Consider the following 20934-nt stretch of genomic DNA (forward strand, 5'->3'; position numbering starts at 1 on the left):
CTGCATCCCCCTAACTCCACCACTCCTATGCCATCTCTGTGATGTTTGCTCCCGTGTGCATCACCAGGGTTTTTATTGTTGTTGTTTGTTTGTTTTTAACTTACCACTTTTTTTTTAAAGACTTTTTTTTTTTTGCCCATCTTTAAATTGGGTTGCTTTTTCATCTTACCTAAGCAGTAAGACAACATTCTCAAAATGATGGGTTTAATGGTCTACATGAAAACGAACTCATAGTGATTAAAATGGAAATGTATGGGCCAGGAATCCTGCAGATGGGGACAGGCATGCTCATACCTTGGGCCCTAGTAGCACCAATTAGGTAGCCACACTCTAACAAATGTGGGCAACATACTAGCAAGTTCTAGGTCTGTTGGATTTGCTACAATGACTTTGCACCAGGCTGTGTCTCTTCCTATTTGATTATCTCTTAGGCACCCCATTGTGTTCTTTCTAAAATTAGCCTGTGCTCATATTGCCTTTTGCCACACCTATGAAAAACAGATGCAAAGATTCCTTGGTTGCACTGGGCATGTGCATTCCTGGATTCACGAAACACTACCTGCCAACTCAGCTTCTGTGTTTGGGGTATACACCTGGGGAACAAACACAAACAACGTGGGAGGGGGCCACAGGCTGCAGCTCTGACGTCCTTTCTGGCTGCTGACCTGTGCCTTGGTGGGTATGGCATTGGGTAGGGCAAGCAGAGGTTTCCATCGGCTGCTGTCAGACTCCATCAGAAAGTTCCTCCGCGCCCTACAGTGCCAGCAAGTGTGTTTTCCTTTTCCCAAAGTAAGGAGAGAAAAATCTGGTGTCAGCTTTCTCTGCCTCTACCAGTATAGCTCAGCAAACAAGCTGAACTGGAAGAGATCTTCGTTGTGTGGGAGAAGGAGGTGATACAGGCACAGTTATTTTTTTTCCTACCTAAAAATAAAGTCTCTAAGTCAGAAGATGTGAAAACAAAGAGCCTAAGCATATCTGTGCCTCCAGGAGCATCCTCCCACCACCAAGGACACCCTCGTGGAGCACCACTCAGGGGAGCTGCCCCTGTTCACTGTTTCTACATCCGTCCCACCTCCCACCCACTTTCATCTGAAGCCACTTGATTCTTCTCCAAGGTCTGAGCCTCCATCCTCATCACAGAGCGTGGGTTTGACTCAGGATCGGCCGAGGGAAGAAACCATGATCCTCTCCCGTTTTAGCACGACCACAAATAGCTGGTGTCTACCAAGTGCTGAGCCTGCCTGGACGACATGTCTTACAGTCTCATCTGTCCTTCACTTCAGACAGACGGAGGCAGTGCCATTAATAGCCCTATTTTACAGCTGGGGAAATAGAGTGAAATGTGTTCTTTTTTCCTTTCCAATCAGGAGAAACTTTTGTGTCTTTTCTTTTTGCCATTTTCATCCATGTATTCATTACATTCTGATTATTCTTGCCCTTACCCTCCTTTGTCTTCCTTCTTCTCCTCCGATCCCTCATCCGTTCTATAAGTTCCTTTTTTTTAATATCCTTATGCTTTTTGTTTGTTTGTTTTGTTTTGTTTATTTTTTTCAGAGCCCATGAGCTTAACCAGGACCATGGGTGTGACTGTGGCTTTACATCATGTTTTTATTTTGAGTGTGCCAAAGTGCACAAAGGACAAGCTGGTGAAGTTGGTTTTCTCCTCCCACAGTTTGGGGTCCTGGGGATTGAACTCAGGTTGTTAATCTTGGTGGCAAGAGATTTTTTTACTTGCTGGGACATCTTGCTGACCTCTGAGATAAATTTCTTAGGGTCGTGTGACTGCCTGGGGCAGAGCTGGGATTTGCACGTGAGCTTGTGCAAGGATTCTTCACATGCAACCACACTGCATTCTAGGAGGAGAGGCCTCACCAGGTCAGTTTCCCTGAGTGGGAAACTGTCTCTAGGGAACGATGACTGGCTTATGAGAGAGGGCTCCTTCGAATCATGCCCCTGAAAACTCACCAACTGCAAAGTAGTGATGGTATTTTCTAGAGCCAGAATTTTTATGTCCTATGATATAATTTTCTTGAACTAGAGGTTGGGACAAAAACATGACAAGGGCTTTCTTGTCCTATTTCCCAAGGGAAGACTTTGCTGAACTCTAGAAACATGTGTAAGAGTGTAGTTGCCCCAAATTTGATATCTTCTGAGGAAGACAGGAGGGAACATACAATACTGCCCAGAAGCCCACACCATTATTCATTCAAGTTCCAAAGGGTGCTGTGTGGCTTCAGCACACATTTCCCCCTACGTATTGGGAAGGAGGGGGAAAGGGGCTAAGCAACACAAGGTGCCCTGTATTACTGGAAAATGGAATAATGTCTTTTGACAGTCAATTTCTCCATCTGATCCTTTTGAGCACTCTATCTAAATTATTTCCCTGTTGTTCCAAAGAACTAAACAGCAAAAGATATCGCTGGGCTCATGACTAATATACAACCCAGACAGCCAACAGATTGCCATTAAATTAACCCTGGGGCCTGACAGATCTGTTCTTTTTGACCCCAACTGCTTGGAGCATTCCTTATTAATGCTAAACCCAGGCAAATTACCTCTGTTAACAAAAGGGGTTAATCTGGCTCTCCAGGGGGACTCTGGAGACAGCTCTGAGGATGAGCAGAGGCACAGCCAGCCCAGCAGCTGAGTTTCATCTTTGCAAGGCAGAAGGTGGGAAGGTGAGGGCACTGCTGTGCCAGGCAGTTGCCTAAGGCATCCTTGAAAGTAATAATTGAAGACACTGGGAGGTCATCCCTTCAGGGATTTGCTTCAGACAAATAAGCGTCCCAAACCATAAACTGCGTCAGCAGAAGGATGAGGGGTGGAGAGGATCAGGGTGGGAGGGCAGAGGGAGGGGGAGGCCTTTCAAAGTCATTTAAACCATCCAAGTTTGGAAGGCCCAAGCTTTCTATGACTATCACTCCCCGTACTTCCAGCCGGTGGCAGGATAATGGACGATTGACAGCCACCTAAATAAATATACAGAACCACATGATAAAGTGAACTTTCAAAAAAAACATGTCATTAAATTATTTTTGCAGTGAAGCATCCGAAGTATGGAAAAAAATACCCACTGTATGCCAAATTCTAATTCTGGGAACACAGTGCAATTTAAGCCTATACCTGAAAGCAGGGAGCATAAAGGCAGGTGGGCCATGGAGCTGCATGCGATGGTTCTACGAGGGTGCATCTGTGAGTGGTTTTTCTTTAAGCTATCCATACCATTCCCTCATATACTATTTCAGGTGAGGAAAATTAGGCACAAAATAGATACCACAGTCGGGTGAGTCAAGAAAAAAATGATGAATGAGAGCAAAAGAAACAGACAGGACACACAGCCATGTCTTGCAGAAAGAACAGAGACAGTATGTGTGCTGCCTGTGAGTAGCTGGAGTCCACTGATTTACTTGTGCCATGATGTTCCTGGAGAATGAACAACTGTCTAGTGATCTTATGGGTACAGTGGATACGCCAGAGACCAAAGCAGGAACAATGCTAATAATCTACAGGGTTGATACTGGGGGAACTGAGATTGACAGATAAGGTAATCAGTGACATGAGGCAGTGATCACTGAAAACTCTCTCTCTCTCTCTCTCATTTGCTCTCCCTTTCTCTGTGTGTGTGTGTGTTTGTTTGTGTGTGTGTTTGTGTGTGTGTGTTTGTGTGTATGTGTATGTCTGGTGGGGTGTGAGGGGTAGAGTACCCCAGACTAAATAGAAGAAAAGCCCCTTACAAATAAAGAGTTTGAATTTCTTACTCCCCACCCTCTACTCTCTTCTTTTTTTTTTTTCTCAACCAATATGGCTGAATTAGCAGGCCTTCTCATAATGAAGGGATAAAAGCAGCGGCACGAAGTTATTGGCTGATTAGTTTCATTGTCCAAGATCTCTACAGTGAATATGTACTTCTAAACCCAGAAGACAGTGAGCATTTAAACGACAGGAGCTTCTTTGTTTAGTGTCATCCCAGGGAGCCGAGCCAGGCCTCTCTGCTCAGTGGGGAGAGTTCAAGACCACAATGGGACAGGCACAGTAATTGTAGCAAACGTGGCTGCGAGCACAGGGTTTGGTTTTCATTCCATCCCTATTTAGCAGAGAGAACTTGAGAAAGTCACTTTATCTCTCCGGGGGTTCAATGTATTTGCCTTTAAATGAATAGAATCCTATTAACAGCCTCTAAGGATTTTAATTATCAGAAGAGATCATGGAGAAAAATTATTTAAATCATTTTCCTATTAGACAAAATCCTATCTTCTGAAGCAAGTACATGTATCCAAGAAAACCATTTCCACGCGGTGTCTTGGAGTCAAAGTGGCTGTCCACGCGCGCCTCTGATTCATTACGCTGACTTTTCTGATACTGCAATTATTTTCCTCAAGTCCTAGCTAAGCCAGGCAGGGACAAGAAAGTTGTAGAGGATCCTTGCAGGGCCGTTACCGACACAGGCCATGCTACCTTTACTAGATGAGGTCACCTGATTGCAAAAGCAGCAGAAGTTATTTATATGTTATAGATGCTAAAGCAGAGGTTTAATGCTGAGACCCCTTAATACAGTTTCTCATGTGTGGTAACCCCTAACCATAAAGTTATTTCTCTGCTACATCATAACTGTACCTTTGTTACTATTATGAATCATAATGTAAATATCTGATATACGGCCACTGTGGGGTTGTGACCCACAGGTTGAGAACTGCTGCTATAGAAAGTCTGCCAATTCTGAAGTGGAGAAATCATTGCATGTTGGCCTCAAACTCTAACCTATTACAGTTGGATTCCCTTTCAGGGACACACGTTGCCATGAGATCTTTCTTTATTTTTTTAAGGTTCCAACTTGCTCCTTGGATATTAAGCAGTGACCACAAAGTACTCAATTTTATCAGCCTAAAAGGACATTGGTAAGGCATTGATGATTTCTGAAGCACACTTCAGGGAATATTCATGCCTTAGAAGATTTAAAAAGCCAATGTGCAAATATCCATGGAGTATTTGCCAAGGGCTAGACTCAGGCTGAGGGGCTGACAGAGATGCATGGTGCCATATTAAATCCACAGGGTGGTTCACAAGGCTGGCTGCAACACTCTGTAGGACTAGAGAGCTCTTGAGAGTTCCACAATCACAGAGTCTTCCTGTACACAAGTCAGAAGGCCCCAAATTGTCTTAGAGATAATTTGAAATCAAGAGTCAATTCAGTTCCTGACCCTTACTGTCTATACATCCAGGAGGACATGTGTAGGATATTACATGTTTGATTGTGTTGGCATGGTTGAATATAGATTTCTATAATTTGGAGAGAGCTTGCTAAAATTTTAATCCTCAAATATAACCAGCTATAAAATATCAGATGATCTTGAACATAGAAACTCATGTAAAAAGGAAGGAAGAATTTCTGGGTGTGGTAGCATATACCAGTAATCATGGCTTACAAGAGTCCAAGGCATTTAGATGCTGAACTCCAAGCCAGCCTAGGCTATATAGTGAGACCTTGTCTCAGAATAGAATAGAATAGAATAGAATAGAATAGAATAGAATAGAATAGAATAGAATAGAATAGACAGAAAAGATGAAGAAATTCCAAAAGATAGCATTTATCTGTAACATATTTGGTGCATAATTCAGACTCCTAAATCATTACATTTGGTTTTCATCACAGGTTACATATTTATCTCTTTCTGTTGTACATTTGCTTTGATGACTTAGTGCTATGCTAGATTCCCTTTCTTCCATTATGACCCAGGTATAAGGAATATTCTCTTCAGAAAGTTGCAGGACAAAAGGGAATAAAGAGATGCATACAGATCCAGTTGCTCGCCCTCTTACCCACCTCAGTGTAGCCATGGAGGGATTTTACAGATAAAATCAAAGACTCCCTAATCAGCTGAATCTACATTAATAAAAAAAAGAAGCACATTTAGGGTGTGTCTGTCTGGAGAGCATTTATTTATTTATTTATTTATTTATTTATTTATTTATATTTATTCTTGAAACAGTTTTTTTTTTTAATGTAGTCTTGGCTATCTTGGAACTCACTTTGTAGACAAAGTGGGCTTCAAACTCAGACATCCTCTTGCCTCTGTCTCCCAGATGCTGGGATTAAAAATGTGCACTACCATGAATGGTCTAGTTGAAGGACATTTAACAGAGAGCCCAGACCTCATCTGGGGATAGGACTCATTTGGTAGAGTGCCTAACATACACAAGGACCTAACCCTGCATGACCTAAGAGTGGCGGCACAGGGAGGTAGAGGTTGGAGGATCAGAAATGCAATACCATCCTTGGCTATAGAGCATGTCTGAGGCCAACCTGAGTTAGAGGAGACCTGTTAAGAGAAAGCCAAAAGCTGGACGTGGTGGCACACACCTTTAATCCCAGCACTTGGGAGGCAGAGGCAGGCGGATTTCTGAGTTCGAGGCCAGCCTGGTCTACAAAGTGAGTGCCAGACAGCCAGAGCTATACAGAAAAACCCTGTCTCGAAAAACAAAACAAACAAAACAAAAAAACAAAAAAACAACAACAACAAAAAAACAACAACAAAAAAACCCCAAAAAAACAAAAAAAAAAAAAAAAGAGAAAGCCAAGATATTGCCCAAGAGCTGGAGGATCTGCAATTTCTGTTGATTGCTCCTCAGCCTTCCTTCCTGACTGCTGCCTGTGACAACAACCTTCTACTCATGTCTGTGGGGTTCTACCTGCTTGTCATTTTCCTCTCCCAACTCCATGTCTTGAAGATTGTACTTGCCTAGCTAGCCATATACCTACAAGGTCAACTCCTGAGCATGGGTCCATCATTAGGGTGCTAATCTTTCCTTCCCAGCTCAAATCTTTTTCTCTGCAATCACCCCAATTCCACCTCTCCAACTATACCCACTTAAGTTACAAAGCATATGTCAAGAATTAACTCAGTAAGACAATCAGAAAGGAAGTCTGGTTGGGCAAAAGCAAGCATGACACTGACGTCACAGCAGACAGCTTGGGATTTGGAGTCCAACAAGAATAGAATTTGCACCCAGGCCCATGACTTTCTGACTGTGAACGTTCTTACAGCATGCTTTTTGTCCATCCAGGACCCCCATTATCCACTTCATCCTTTATCCTTCATAAGGGAAAACTCTACCAAAGGCTTGTAAGACTTCTCTCTGTCCCTCTATCTCTCTGTCTCTGTCTCTCTCGATCTCTCTCTTACACAAATACACACACATAGAGCAAGAGAGAGAGCTTAGAGAAATATCTTACTAAGAAAATGATCAGTATGACAAGATCAGATAAAATCGTTCTTCTTGTCAAAACGACAAGAAAACTGGAAAGTTAATCAGGGGCTTCTGCTCTGTTGAATTCATTGCCTGGATCACACTCTCAATTCTAGACATATTTCTAGGTTAATAAGTTTCATATAAAGTGGTGTCTCAGCACATGCAGGCTATGTGTTGAACTTTTCATGAGAGAGGTATTCTCTTCAGGGCCATGTCTTCCCCCCTCAGGCTTGTCTGATTCTGACCCATGAATGTAAAGTGAGACAGCTACCAAGTGCTGTACTAGAAGTTAGAAATCAAAGATTTGAGGCTATGGGCATCCTGGATGGGGCAAAGTGACAAAAGAAGACACCTTACAAGGATGCTAGGAGCAAGATAAAAATCTCAGAGACTGAACTGATACAAGGAGCAGCTTCACTTAAGCTTTCCAGCCTTGGTCCAGTGTGGTAGCCTGCTTAGAATCCCTCCTGCTGCAGGCAACTTGGTGTGCACTAGGCAAATATCTGCACACCTCTTTGCCAAAGTTAGCAAAAAGTTAGTCTTCCTCTGATTATCTCAATTCAATAATCAGTTCCTCAGCAAAATTTTTTTATTCCCTGGTCCAAAGCATGTCTTTAAAAATACATCTGATGAACTTTTTCTTTTTTTTTAGTTCCTTAAAGAGCTTGTTGCAGTTCATAGTGAAACACTCACTGGTGTTATTATTTCTTTGAAGCATCTTACTTGCTCCTCCAGTGGTTCTCACAGCACGCTTTGCGGGTGTCCTAAGCCATGCTCCAGTCTCTTTGGCAGATAAAAGGTCTAACAGAAGAATGTACCAAATAGGAGGCATTTAAGAAAAGGGTTGTTTTTGATACTTTTTTGAGGCTGTTGTGGTAAGGGCTACTACCTTCTCCAGAGGTGGCTACACTTTAGTGCTGAGAGGCAAAAGGGCTCTAGTTTGCGTAGCCTTCCTGCCTGGGGCAGTCTGGCTGAAAGGTATTATATAGATATCAGTATTGTCACCCACATGATGACAGTGATTATTTTACATATGGCAGCTTTAAGGGTGAGCGCTATGGTCTCATTTGTATGCCAGCATCTGGCAGGCTGTCACACATCTGCAGAAGATAACCTAAACGGCACTATTAATATGTCCCCTTTGCATTCTCCCAAAGGCAGCTGTCTCCCCAAATGCCTGAGAAAGTTTCTTTCCCTCTTGAAAGCCTGGAGGCAAAATTCAGAAGACATGCCACCTAGGCTGGGGCAGCACAAGCTCAGAGTGACAGCTGGCTGAGCGCCGGCAAATCCCTGGCTCTTGGAATAGATGGGAGGAGTGAAAGGGGACCGCCATCTATATTCGGTCTACCAGCAGCTGCTTTGTCAGGAAAAACCTGCAGTCAGAGACCCCCATTCCCAGGCCTACACAGTGTGTCATGACCAGTCACAGACTCAAAGGCCAGTTCTCAGTGTCTCCAGATGTATCTCAGTGCCAGAACCTGGTTAAAGACACCTTCCCTGAGAAGCCTTCAGGGATTATAGGGTGTCTCTGTGCTAGGAACTAAGTAGCTCCGTATCTACTGCTTAAATACGCTTTCTGTGTGTGTGTGTGTGTGTGTGTGTGTGTGTGTGTGAGTTTCATGCCTCTGTGTGTGCGCACACATGCATGTGTAAGCCACAGGACAACCTCAGCTGTTGCTCTTTAAATTATCCCACTCCCCATAAAGACAGGATCTCCCGAGAGCCTCTAGGATATCTGGAGAATGAACCTACTAGTGTTACAAGAGTGTGCATCATATCTAGGTTATTATTTTTTTTTCCTGGATTCTGCGCCTCACACTCAGGTCCTCATGATTACCGAGCAAAAATTTTACTGACGAACCCCTTTTCCCAGCTTGTCTTTACCACTTTTCAAGTTAAATATCCAAGCTCAGCTTCATAGTAAAAAGCATCCTGTAGCTCTCCTCTGACCAGTGTCTATGACGACACACTTGCTGGGTGCAGCAGCTTCCATGTACAGAATGCTGAATTCATTGGAATATAGCAATGGGTCATTCAGGGCCCCTGCCCTCACATGATTTACATTTTCATAGGGGCAAACTAAAAATGTACATGCAAAATCATTTCAAATCCCAATGAGCCTGATGGAGACAGCAAGAATCTAGCGGCTAGCAGCCATCTGGAAGCTAGTGGGCATCTGTATAGAGACAGTAGATTCCAATGAGGCTGGGATCAAGAACTCTTGGTTGGGACACAAGGGGCATTGCAAGTGCAAAGAGAGGAAGAACAAGGCTTAGTAGGGAATAGAAACATGGTTTGCTGGCTGAAGCAGAAAGGATGAGGCTGAGGCAGGAGCAACATGACAGGGGTTAGAGGGAGTCAGGGCCCAGATGGTGTGAAATCTTCTAGACCCTGGGAAACAACATAGACTTTTGAGTTCTCTAGAAAGTTACTGGAGTGTTTGTTAGGTGCACAGCCAGAATGCCAAGTAGGTCACGTGGTAACTGATAGGCAGGGCATGAGTGATGAAGGAGAGGAATCAGGCAGCCGAAGGGGAGGGTGCCACATGGTGGTCCTTGTCAGTGAGTGTTGGCAAAAGTAGGGATGGAGGCATCTCAGCTGTCTGAGCTTCATGGATGTGTGGAGCCAGGAGGGCAGAAGCTAGCAATTGAAGGGCAGAATCAAAGCTGTATTGGAGCCAGTATCAGTACTCAACTGCCTGAGGGCTGAGACTATGAACGGAGTTGAGAATTGGAGCCAAGAGTCAGGAGTTAGGATGCTCTTGGCAGACATAATAAGAGTAGTGGTCCTCACCTTTCCTAATGCTGCAACCCTTTAATACAGTTTCTCATGTTGTGGTGACCCCCAACCATAGAATTATTTTCATTGCTACTTTATAACTGTAATTTTGCTACGATTATGTAGTGTAAATATCTGTGTTTTATAATGGACTTTTGGGGGGTTGTGACCCACAGATTGTGAACAGCTACTCTAGACATTCAGCAAAGATCAGTTTTTATTGTTAAATGCAAGGTCAACATAATAAGGTCAGAGAAGTGGCCTTACATAGACACTCAGGAGCCTGCTTTGCTTTCCCCAGTGTTAGTAAAGTGGAAGATAATGAGGCTGACCATGTTTGTTTTGTTTGAGATGCTGGAGATCGGACCTGGTGTCTTGTAGACAAGTACCTCTATCCTCAGCCCCATTAGGGTCATTATACCAAGAACAGCCTTGAGGGGCCTGTGGCAAGGTGATGTGGGGAGGGATAACAGGCTGCTGCTGATGCAGTCTCTATGGAGGATGGGGTGTGCCCATCCTGAAAACCGAGCCGTGTAATTTCAGGAGTCTACATATTATATGCCAATAGAGAAATGGAATTCAGATACTGCAAGTTCACATGGGTTTGGGTCCAATAAGTGGCAGCAACCATTACTGTCACTACTGTGACACAAAAGAAGCTGCCTCCATATCGCTGGCACATGCGCTCTCCACAGACTAATTTTTAACCTCTTAAAGAAGCAACCCTGGAAAACGGCCAGATCTTCATTACTGGTGGAGTTATATCTATAGTTTTTGAGACAGGGTCACAGTGTGCCTTAGCACATCTCTATGTGATGCCGAGGACTGAACTCAGGGCCTTGTGGATGCTACATGAGCACCCGGCCGACTGAGATGTGATAGGTGCCAGCCCAGCTCTAATTTTAATTCATGACACATAAATGTCATTGCATGAAAAAATGATTTTGAATTAGATGCCAGAGCTAGCCATGCTGCTCTACCCGTAATTTCAGATTTTCCTTCATAGATGCCAGACATTTCCATTTTGACGGTCTTTTCTTCTGTTTCTTTCTCTCCAGCCCACTCCTACCTGGATACCCGTGAGTCGGACCAATGGGTTATTTGTTCGCGAGGAAAGGATACTAAAACTCTGATTGGTTATCTCAAAGTTCCACAGGTTAATCCTCAGGTCATCAGCAGACATGTAGGTCTCATAGTCGCTGTTGACAGATATAGAGTTGATGTGGTACGTGTGCGCATTGGCAAACACTCTTCGTGGGGTGGCCTCCACCATCAGGTCCATGGGTCTCAGGACAGGTACCTGGATATGAGAGAGACACAGTGCTCAGAATGGAAGGTGTTTTTTGTTTTTTTGTTTTTTTTCTTGTACAAAATGCTCTGTCCTTACCACTACATAGTAAATCACAACCCAGAAACCAAGAGTTACTGTTTCCTTAACACCACACAGTGAATCACAACCCAGAAGCCAGCTGTCATTCTTACCACATTCTGGGCCTTTCAACACCTGACCAGGACAAGATTCAATCTTTATAAACTTGAAACATTTCTCTAGTGTCCCTGAGGGGACTTGGATCCTACTGTGGAGACAAAGTCTTCAAAGCTCTCACTCCCAGTCTGTTTCATAGTTTTTACATTTAATTATTTTTTTTAGTTTTTCACAGTTTTATGAGTCCCGTGTTTTTGTCATTTCTGCCCCATCCACCTCTCTCCACTCCCCCTCAAATTCATGACCTCTTCTTTATTATTGTTACAAACATACAAATAGGTGTGCATATATATGCACACAGTTATACAATGCAATCTACTGAGTCTGTTTAGTGTTGCTTATATGTGTTCCTTTCTTCCTTTCTTCTTTCCTTCCTTCCTTTCTTCCTCCCTCCCTCCCTCCCGTCCTTCCTCCCTTCCTCCCTTCCTCCCTTCCTTAAACAGGAAATCCACTCTAGAAAGAAGATTGTGGGACGAGCTTAGGAACATGTTATTTAGCTTCAACCTCAATTTATTTTTCTCATGTTTTTATCATGACTCTAGAGGGCTCCTTCCAAGTTTTACTCTTGGCATTTAAGGATGCTTTTAGGAAAGTGTTCCAACACTCAAGACTCTAATGACCCAAGATGAACCACTAGCATATCAGTACTTGTTGCATTCTGGTTGACCTGGGAATACCTTTGTTTACACCTATTGTCCCTGAGTACCGACTAGGTAGTGTCACATTCAAAATGATCACAGTTTGGACAGTAAATGATATGGTCACTATTCTGAAATATTGAATGTGTTCAGTAAGTGTTTATTGAATGACTGAGTAGAGCATATGCCAGGAAGTCTTTTCTTCATGGTGGACTGGGGGAGTTAGGGTGCTCAGAGAGTTCTCTCTAGGAAATGTGAATAGAGACACCCACTCTTCTGCTCAAAGCCCAGACAAGCTAAACCACATTGCATGGGCACAGTTCTTTAGTAGAAACAAGGAGATAAATAGCCACGAGGATCCTTTCCACCTCCTTTTCAAAGACTCCAAAATATCCTTTCCAAAGTATCTTGCCCTGAGTCTGCATGATGTGACAGCAGGCGGCAGATTAAGCCTTTAGCTTCTGAATTAACATCACCCCAGGTGGCAAGGGGAGGTGGCCCAAAGCAGGTTGGCTTCCTGCAGGGCAGTCACTCAGCAACACCTTCCAGAAGGCAGAGTTCTCCCAGCCCCACCATGGAGTTGCTCATCAGCTCATACATGTGCATGCATATGAATGGTCCTGAGAAAACATGGAGGAAAGCTCAGACAGATATGATACTTGGTGTCCAGGAGGCCAGTGATGGGGTCATCTGTATGCCAGGACGGAGGAAGAGGTTGATCTCTCAGGTCCCATATGCCAGGCATGGACAATGAATGGTTTTGCATGACATGTGTGGGAGTAAGAGGCCTGTGCTTTGAACACAAGTACCAACTGACTGATGGTCTGGGATGTGCCCCATGCTCTGGACATTGGTGGAACCTGCTCTGTCCTCATCTTATTGAAGATAGTCATGGGGATTTACTGAAGCAATTACCACCCATCCTACTTACTCTTTCAGTAACACCAACTTAGCATTGTACAAAGCCCCAAGGGCTCACCATTATATGGCTGCTCTAGCTGGTGGTGGTGGTGGTGGGGGGGTAGGGGTAAATTACCACATACAACAATGCAGTGAGTGCTCCAGGGAGGAGGCACAGAGCCTAGAACGTCTTGAGGGGTTTCCCAGGGATGGGTGAGTGTGCAGAGACTCGGAAGATGAGGAATAAGTCACCAGGCCAGCAGAAGGCAGGTCCTAGCCAGAGGGGGCTGAAGTGGAGGTGGTGATAGTCTATTGTGAGAGTGAAGGTGACAGGGTAAATTGGGGGTAAGCCACAGAAGGAGCTCTGCCTACATCAATAAGGTGGGGAGAATGGGTTTGGGATGACCCGGACACGATCACGGTTAAGTTTTCATCAGACCTTTCTGGAAGTGGAGATGAGTCAGGGGCTGAAGTCCAAGATTTAGGCGTGCACGAGTGAACGCCAACCAAGGGCTTGTGTGAGTGGAGGCTTCACACTGGTGAAGCTGAGGCTCCTCTATGAACTTGGCCCTGACACAGTTACTGAAACAATGGTGTCTGGTTAAGCACTCTTCATACAGAATCCCAGATAATGCTTTCAACAAATGTAAAGCAGCTACTTGCACAGAGTAGGACTACAAACAGAAAACAGAGAAGCCAAGTCACAGTCCCAGGATGGTCCAGAGATGAGAAGGCACAAGTGGGATTTGATCTTAGGACCCACCTGACTGCAAAGCAAGCCCTCTTTCCTCATGTACAGCAGGTAGGAACACAGCAGGGTGGAACTATAAGTGACATGGATAAACAGCCGGGGGGACTTGAAGCAGAGAGACACTACTGATGTCACATCATGTTGTTGGTCTGAAGTCTCCAAAGGCGTCACAGATTTTGACAGTAAGTCGATAGGGCATCTATGTTGTGTGTTTTCAGAAACACATGCCACATTTTCTACAGTTGCTCATAAAGATGCTTGCACTTGGAGCCTTCCAGTGTTAACTTCCTCTGCTCCTCAGAGATGCCTGAGTTCCACGCAGGCACCCAGGGCCCAGGGCAGTGGGGTATGTCAGGTTTTCTTGCAATCTTTGACCTCTAACCTGGTTCTTCATGTCTACATTGGGTCTTCAGATCACTCTGTGGCTGTGTCCGATGCGGAAGGGAGCGTGACAACGAGATAAAGAGGCATTTCAAAGTGGTAGCTGCCAGCCCAAGGCTGCTGCCTAATGTGATGAGCCTGGTTGCTAATGCAGGCTGACATGATCCATGATGGGCTGCATAATGGGGAAAGGCTCTGAGCAGGTGTCTGGGGATGGAGCCTTCTTTGCACAGATAAGGTGTGTGTGTGTGTGTGTGTGTGTGTGTGTGTGTAGTGTATCTGTGTGTTCATACATGGCTGTATGTATGTATGCATGTATATCTGTGTATTTGGTTGTGTTTGGAGGGAGTCCCTGCATCATTCCTGTGTTATGGTAATGCCTTGTCCTGCAGTTCGGGAAGGACCAGATGGCTGGATTAGGCAGCCATGTTGGGACTGTGATTCCCACATGGTCTGATTGTTCCTTCTGGGGCCATGGCAGGGAGAAGAGCGGGGCATGATTTCAAGAATACCAGGCAGTGTCTAGGCTTTCTTCAGAGAACATTGTTCTGGCAGCCTTCCTGTGCTATGAGCCAGCCATGGTGTTTAGAGCCCAAAGTGTCAACTCTATCCCAGCCATGATCTCATCCAGTTTTCCCGGAGCCAGCCTTGGAAGGGGCTCCATTTGCCACCCTATAGGGGAGGATGCAGCTCAGTATCACAGAGAGAGCAGTGGGGGGAATGAGATTTTGATATATAGCCCAGGCTGGCCTTGAACCTGTGACACCCACTGCCTACTTAAGCCTCTGAATGCTAGAATCATGGACAAATGCCCACCCAGTCTGAAACCACTTAAGTCAGCTGAAGCTGTTATCTGAGCCTCACTGTCAGCTCTTGAGGCTCTGTGCCTGGAGTGGCCCAAGGTGGGGTGCAGCAGTGTCATCTCTGGGGCAGCTCACATCCCTGTCTCTCCTCTGCTCAGGTTCAGTGTCTTCCTGAGGTCAGTTGTGCATGTGAGTATTCTCACGCATGTGTGTGTGAATACTGGGAGGGATCAACACAATCCCACTCTTCCCAGTTACCGGGCATCCTGTTATTGTATCCAGTGATTGATTTCTCCAGGGAAAAGGGGCAGCCTGAGTCTGACCTGCCACAGGCTTACAGAAAGCCACTCTATTCTCTCCCCCTCTCCAGTGGCATCCTCTCAGACAGACCTTCCATAAACACCCCATGTTGTCCACTGCCTGCAATGGTTAAACACTTAAGCCAGTCATCAGTGAGTTATCTTATCTTTATGGTTCCTAAGGGACAGACAAAAAAAGGAGAGGTACAGAATGGTTGAGTAATTAATCTGAAGTCACACAGCTAGCCTGAGGCAGAGCCAATACATCTGCACTTCTTGGTTCAGGAGTCAGCTTGACTCTTTATCCTCTTGGTTCTGTACCAGACTGTGTAGATACTTGGGGAGGGGTTGAGCTATACTGGAGCTCAGTGGGATGTATCACCCAAGGGACCTTGTATATGCTAGGGAGGTGTAGGGAGACTCAGGAGAGGATGCTGACGCACGATGGACAGGAAGAAGTCTGGGTATAGGGGAGTGTGATGCTCCTGAGAGTTGGACAAGTAACTTAATCATTTAGTCAACAAACTATTAAGTCCCTCTCCTCTGTATCAGGCATGTTCCTGGACATACACTGTCAGCTTTACTTCTGTGGAGTCAGTCAGTCAGTCAGTCAGTCAGTCTCTCTTTCCTCTCTCATGCTATATGATATGGCATCTCCAGGAAGGCTACTCTGAAGGGTATCATGTGAACAGATGCTATAAGGTTGTGAGGCAGGGGTCTTATAGATGCAAATGCATGGAGGCTGAAGCCTATGCAGAGCATCGATGAACAGGGAAACTAGAGAGGACACAATGAGCTGAGTAGAGAACTGGAGAAGATGCCAGGGTCAGGATGAGGATGCTCAGGAGGCTGGGAGGAGCAGCCCATTCACACTGCCAAGCAGCCTCTGTTCTCACTGTAGCAAAACCTTGAACAATATGGACGCTCGGCCAGTTATCAAACCCACCTGGGGAGGGGTAGAGTCTGGCATGATGTACCCACTATTAAAGGGTAATTCAGTGTAACAAACCAAATCGAGAATGTACAAAGACTGTCAAATAAAATAAGCCACTAACAAATTAAATTACTCTCCATTTTTGGTGGGAAGAATGCCAGTCCGTCATTTTTCATTTTAAAAATTACGCATCTTAATTCCATTTTTTTTTTCAAAACATGAAAAGGAGCCTCAAGTGCCATCTCTGATGAGGTTTATTTCGGGTGGCATGTCCTTCCTGGTCCTCAGAGAACCGATGGAGCAGCAAGCCCTGCTCTGCTCAAAAACCTTGTTTCCTCTGTGGATTGGTGGTGGATGGGATGGGGAAGCAGGAGAGACAGGTTGGCCCAGCTTACGATGACATATCAGAGCCGCTGTTTCCAGAATGAAGCTGCCAATCAACAGCATCCCGCCAAAACCCCCAAGGAATCCTATCCAAATAATATAGTTTTTAGATTTCCCCCGCTCACACCCTTCAACAGCCTCAGTATGGCCCTAATTTCTTCTTTTACAGGCTTTGGCATATAGATTGAAATACGCTCCAGAACAAAACCCCTTTGGACCAAGTCAGGCTTTGTGCTTCAGGACATTAAATAACAGAATTATATTCTTTTATTCGACAACTACTTATTAAGTGCCAATCACTGCACCAGGCCATATGTGTACAGAGTGAATAGAGCAGATTACACTGTGGTACCGAGTGTGCAAAGGGAAGAAAGAGACCCATGTCTCAGGCAAGTGTCCTGTTGCAGACTGCTACTCACGTCACATTGACAGAAAGAGAGGGAGAGAGAGAGAGAGAGAGAGAGAGAGAGGGAGGGAGAGGGAGGGAGGGAGGGAGGGAGGGAGGGAGAGGGAGGGAGGGAGGGAGGGAGGGAGGGAGAGAGAGAGAGAGAGAGAGAGAGAGAGAGAGAGAGAGAGAGAGAGAGAGAGAGAGGACCCAATTTAGATTAGGGGAATTAGGTAAGTTGTTTTGAAAGAAGTGCAAACCCAGTTCTTAGGACAGCTGTTCTTTATGAGACACAGCGTTGCCTTTAGGTGATGTCTGGAGATAACCTTTGGAGTAGCCGAGTGGATGTTCCTGGCACAAGTGGGTAGAAGCCAGGGATGCTGTGAAATGCTGCACAGAGTGCACAAGACGGTTACAAGGATTACTCAGACTTCAATGTCAATGGTACGGAAATGGAGAACCTGGGCTCTTAAAGAAGCCCTGCTGGCATATACCCAGAAGATGTTCCAACTGGTAAGAAGGACACATGCTCCACTATGTTCATAGCAGCCTTATTTATAATATCCAGAAGCTGGAAAGAACCCAGATGCCCTTCAACAGAGGAATGGATACAAAAAATGTGGTACATTTACACAATGGAGTACTACTCAGCTATTAAAAACAATGAATTTATGAAATTCCTAGGCAAAATGGATGGACCTGGAGGGCATCATCCTGAGTGAGGTAACCCAACCACAAAAGAACTCAAATGATATGTACTCACTGATAAGTGGATATTAGCCCAGAAACTTAGTATACCCGAGATATAAGACACAATTTGCAAAACACATGAAACTGAAGAAGAACGAAGACTAAAGTGTGGACACTTTGCCCCTTCTTAGAATTGGGAACAAAACACCCATGGAAGGAGTTACAGAGACAAAGTTTGGAGCTGAGACAAAAGGATGGACCATCTAGAGACTGCCATATCCAGGGATCCATCCCATAATCAGCCTCCAAAAGATGACACCATTGAATTCACTAGCAAGAGTTTGCTGAAAGGACCCTGATATAGCTGTCTCTTGTGAGACTATGCTGGGGCCTAGCAAACACAGAAGTGGATGCTCACAGTCAGCTATTGGATGGATCACAGGGCCCCCAATGGAGGAGCTAGAGGATGTATTCAAGGAGCTAAAGGGATCTGTAACCCTATAGGTGCAACAACATTATGAACTAACCAGTACCCCAGAGCTCTTGACTCTAGCTGCATATGTATCAAAAGATGGCCTAATCGGCCATCACTGAAAAGAGAGGCCCATTGGACATGCAAACTTTATATGCCTTAGTACAGGGGAACGCCAGGGCCAAAAAGTGGGAGTGGGTGGGTAGGGGAGTGGAAGGGAGGGTATGGGGGACTTTTGGGATAGCATTGGAAATGTAATTGAGGAAAATACCTAATAAAAATATAAAATAAAATAAAATAAAATAAAATAAAAGGAGAATCATTCCAAAAAATAAAAAATAAAAAATAAGAAGCCCTGATGAGTTAGCGTGTAAGCTGAGCTGACAGAGGAAAACCTATCATGGTGCAGAAAGTTCAGCCCAGAGCTGGGGATGGAAATCAGTGGGCATCCACACGCTCTGTATGTGCAAAGCCCTGGCATCAATTTCCATACATATACATATATGTACTGTACACATACTTAACATTTATTTATATATACATATCTATGTATCAACATGCATCACCTATCATCCATCCAATCCATCCATCTATCCATCCTCTATCTATCTATCTCTCTATCTCTCTCTCTATCTATCTATCTATCTATCTATCTATCTATCTATCTATCTACCTATCTATATACACACATATATGAATGAAGCTTAATGCATCACAGATGATTTCCATGGCAGAATAACATTTTCACATTCTCTATGTCTGAATTCTAGCCTGTGTACGGAGAGGAGAGAAAAAAACACCTTTCCCTCAGAAGATAAACTCGCCATCTAATTACCACTCCATGCAGAAGTCCTAGTCACTGCCAGTTCTGTACTATTTTCCCCCAGACTTTTCCATTCTCTGCCAGCATCGCTGCCTTTCGAAGTGCGCTTCCCTGATCACTGCCTTCCCTGTTATTTACCTCAACATTACACATTGTGTAATTTTACATGAAGGAGGAAGCATCCTGGAATGTTACAGAGCAAGAGAATTTCAATTAACACATAGCTGGGGAAGCTGTGGGTAGGGAGAGGCAGCTGTAGGTAGGGAGAAGCAGCAGTGGGTAGGCAGAGGCAAGTGGCTTCATTTTGGAAGAATTTTGTTACAAATAGTCGCAGATACCTCATTTGCCTCTCACATATTATTGATGAGAGAACTTACAAAATTCAGTAATATTAGTAATTAGGATAAATCTTCAATGACTATTTGGTGGTAATAGATCTTTAGCAGTGTTGTATTACAGTATTTTATTTGTGGCTATAAAATATGCAGAATCAACGATATAAATACAAATTTGATACTAACAACAAATCTTGCCAGTGAAGTCTCCTGAGAAGTCATTTACACAAGGATGCCTACATAAAGAGAAAGATATCTTATCAATGCCCTGGAAACAGAATCATTCATAGTTCTGAGCTTGTCAGAGCCCTTCGAAACTGAGGTGTGTCCATTCTTTCTTCCACCTGCAGGTGGCGGTAGTGATCACTGGTGTCTTTCCCAGGGGAACAAGTTAACTTTCAATGACCTTTCAAGGTTGAATGGTCTGATTCCTGGTTCTAGCTGCATACTCAAATCCAGTAAGCCGTCTTGTTTAAAAGTGATGCACAGGCCTCACCAACAAGAAGTTAAGCCACCATGCCTGGCAAGTGGAACTCAAGGACTGGTATTTTGAAAACCAAACCAAACACCCAAACCAGATAATAACTAATACACATGTATATGTATGAAACCATCAAAGAACAAAGAAAAACAGAAAACGAGCTTTTATTTGATACATATAATGAGCTCCTAAGAATCAGCAACAAAACAAATAACTCAATAAAAATATAAATCAAAGTTATAAACAGAAAAATCAGAGGTGGAGAGATCCAGACATTTATAGATACGCCGATCTCACCAGTGGCCAGCAAATTAAGAATCTCTAAAAACCCTTAATCTTGAAAGTGATTCGTTAGATTAATTTTTAAACCTTCATTCCTAAAGAATCTACAGTTGCAGTCCCTGCTCTGAGCTCACTACAGTTTAATGAGGAGGTTAGCGGAGACATAAGACAATTGCTTCATTTTCGTAACTTAAAGCATTCAAGCACTGGTCATGGAGTGACCCTTAACAGGACCTATGGTGCCTCGTGGTTGCAAAGGCAAGGGCAGAGATGACTGATGCCACATCTCACACAGAGATAAGAGCAGTGGTTCTTGACTTCCCTGATGCTGATAGCCTTTAGTGCACTTCCTCATGTTGTGGTGACCTGTAACCATAAAATTATTTTCGTTGCTACTTCATAGCTAATTTTACTACTGTTATGAATCATAATATAAATATCTGGATGGTCTTAGGCCACCCCTGTGATTGCCACCCAGTTACAACCACTGGCCAGGGGTTGTAAGACCTGCAGCAACCACAAAAAGTCAGAAGTAGATACTAAGATAAAAATAATGTAAAATTTAACTTAGAATGTTTTTTTTTAAATGTGAAACTGTCATTTAGCACATGACAAGAAATGTTTAGTTGTCCATTGTTAGTTATGATTACATTATATTAAAATCAGACTCCCTTGAAGGAGAAGCTGAGTAAGTTATAGTATACTCTAGAACTATTGCCGCTGCAAAGATGAATTGGCTCAGAGGACGACCCATAGAGATAAATAGTATAGATAGTATTTGCCCATTGATGTTAGTAACAACATGCTCAGGTCGAAGCACAAAGGAAGATATAGAAACACTCACACCCCAAACAGTAACATTCT

At 44.1% G+C, this 20934-nt stretch overlaps 1 protein-coding gene across 7 annotated transcripts in view; it reads right to left on the reverse strand.

Annotated features, from left to right (window-relative positions):
* The window catches only part of Ppp2r2b (protein phosphatase 2 regulatory subunit Bbeta), a 406697-nt gene that overhangs the window by 45072 nt on the left and 340691 nt on the right, over window positions 1-20934 (reverse strand). For all 7 annotated transcript variants that reach the window (XM_029471971.2, XM_029471972.2, XM_021150242.3 and 4 more), the window contains one exon: window positions 11149-11326. In XM_029471971.2, coding sequence (XP_029327831.1) covers window positions 11149-11326 — 178 coding nt within the window. The remainder of the gene's footprint in view (window positions 1-11148; window positions 11327-20934) is intronic.

The sequence above is a fragment of the Mus caroli genome, unplaced genomic scaffold (assembly GCF_978045245.1).
Source record: "Mus caroli unplaced genomic scaffold, Mus_caroli_1 scaffold_19, whole genome shotgun sequence".
Lineage (NCBI taxonomy): Eukaryota > Metazoa > Chordata > Mammalia > Rodentia > Muridae > Mus > Mus caroli.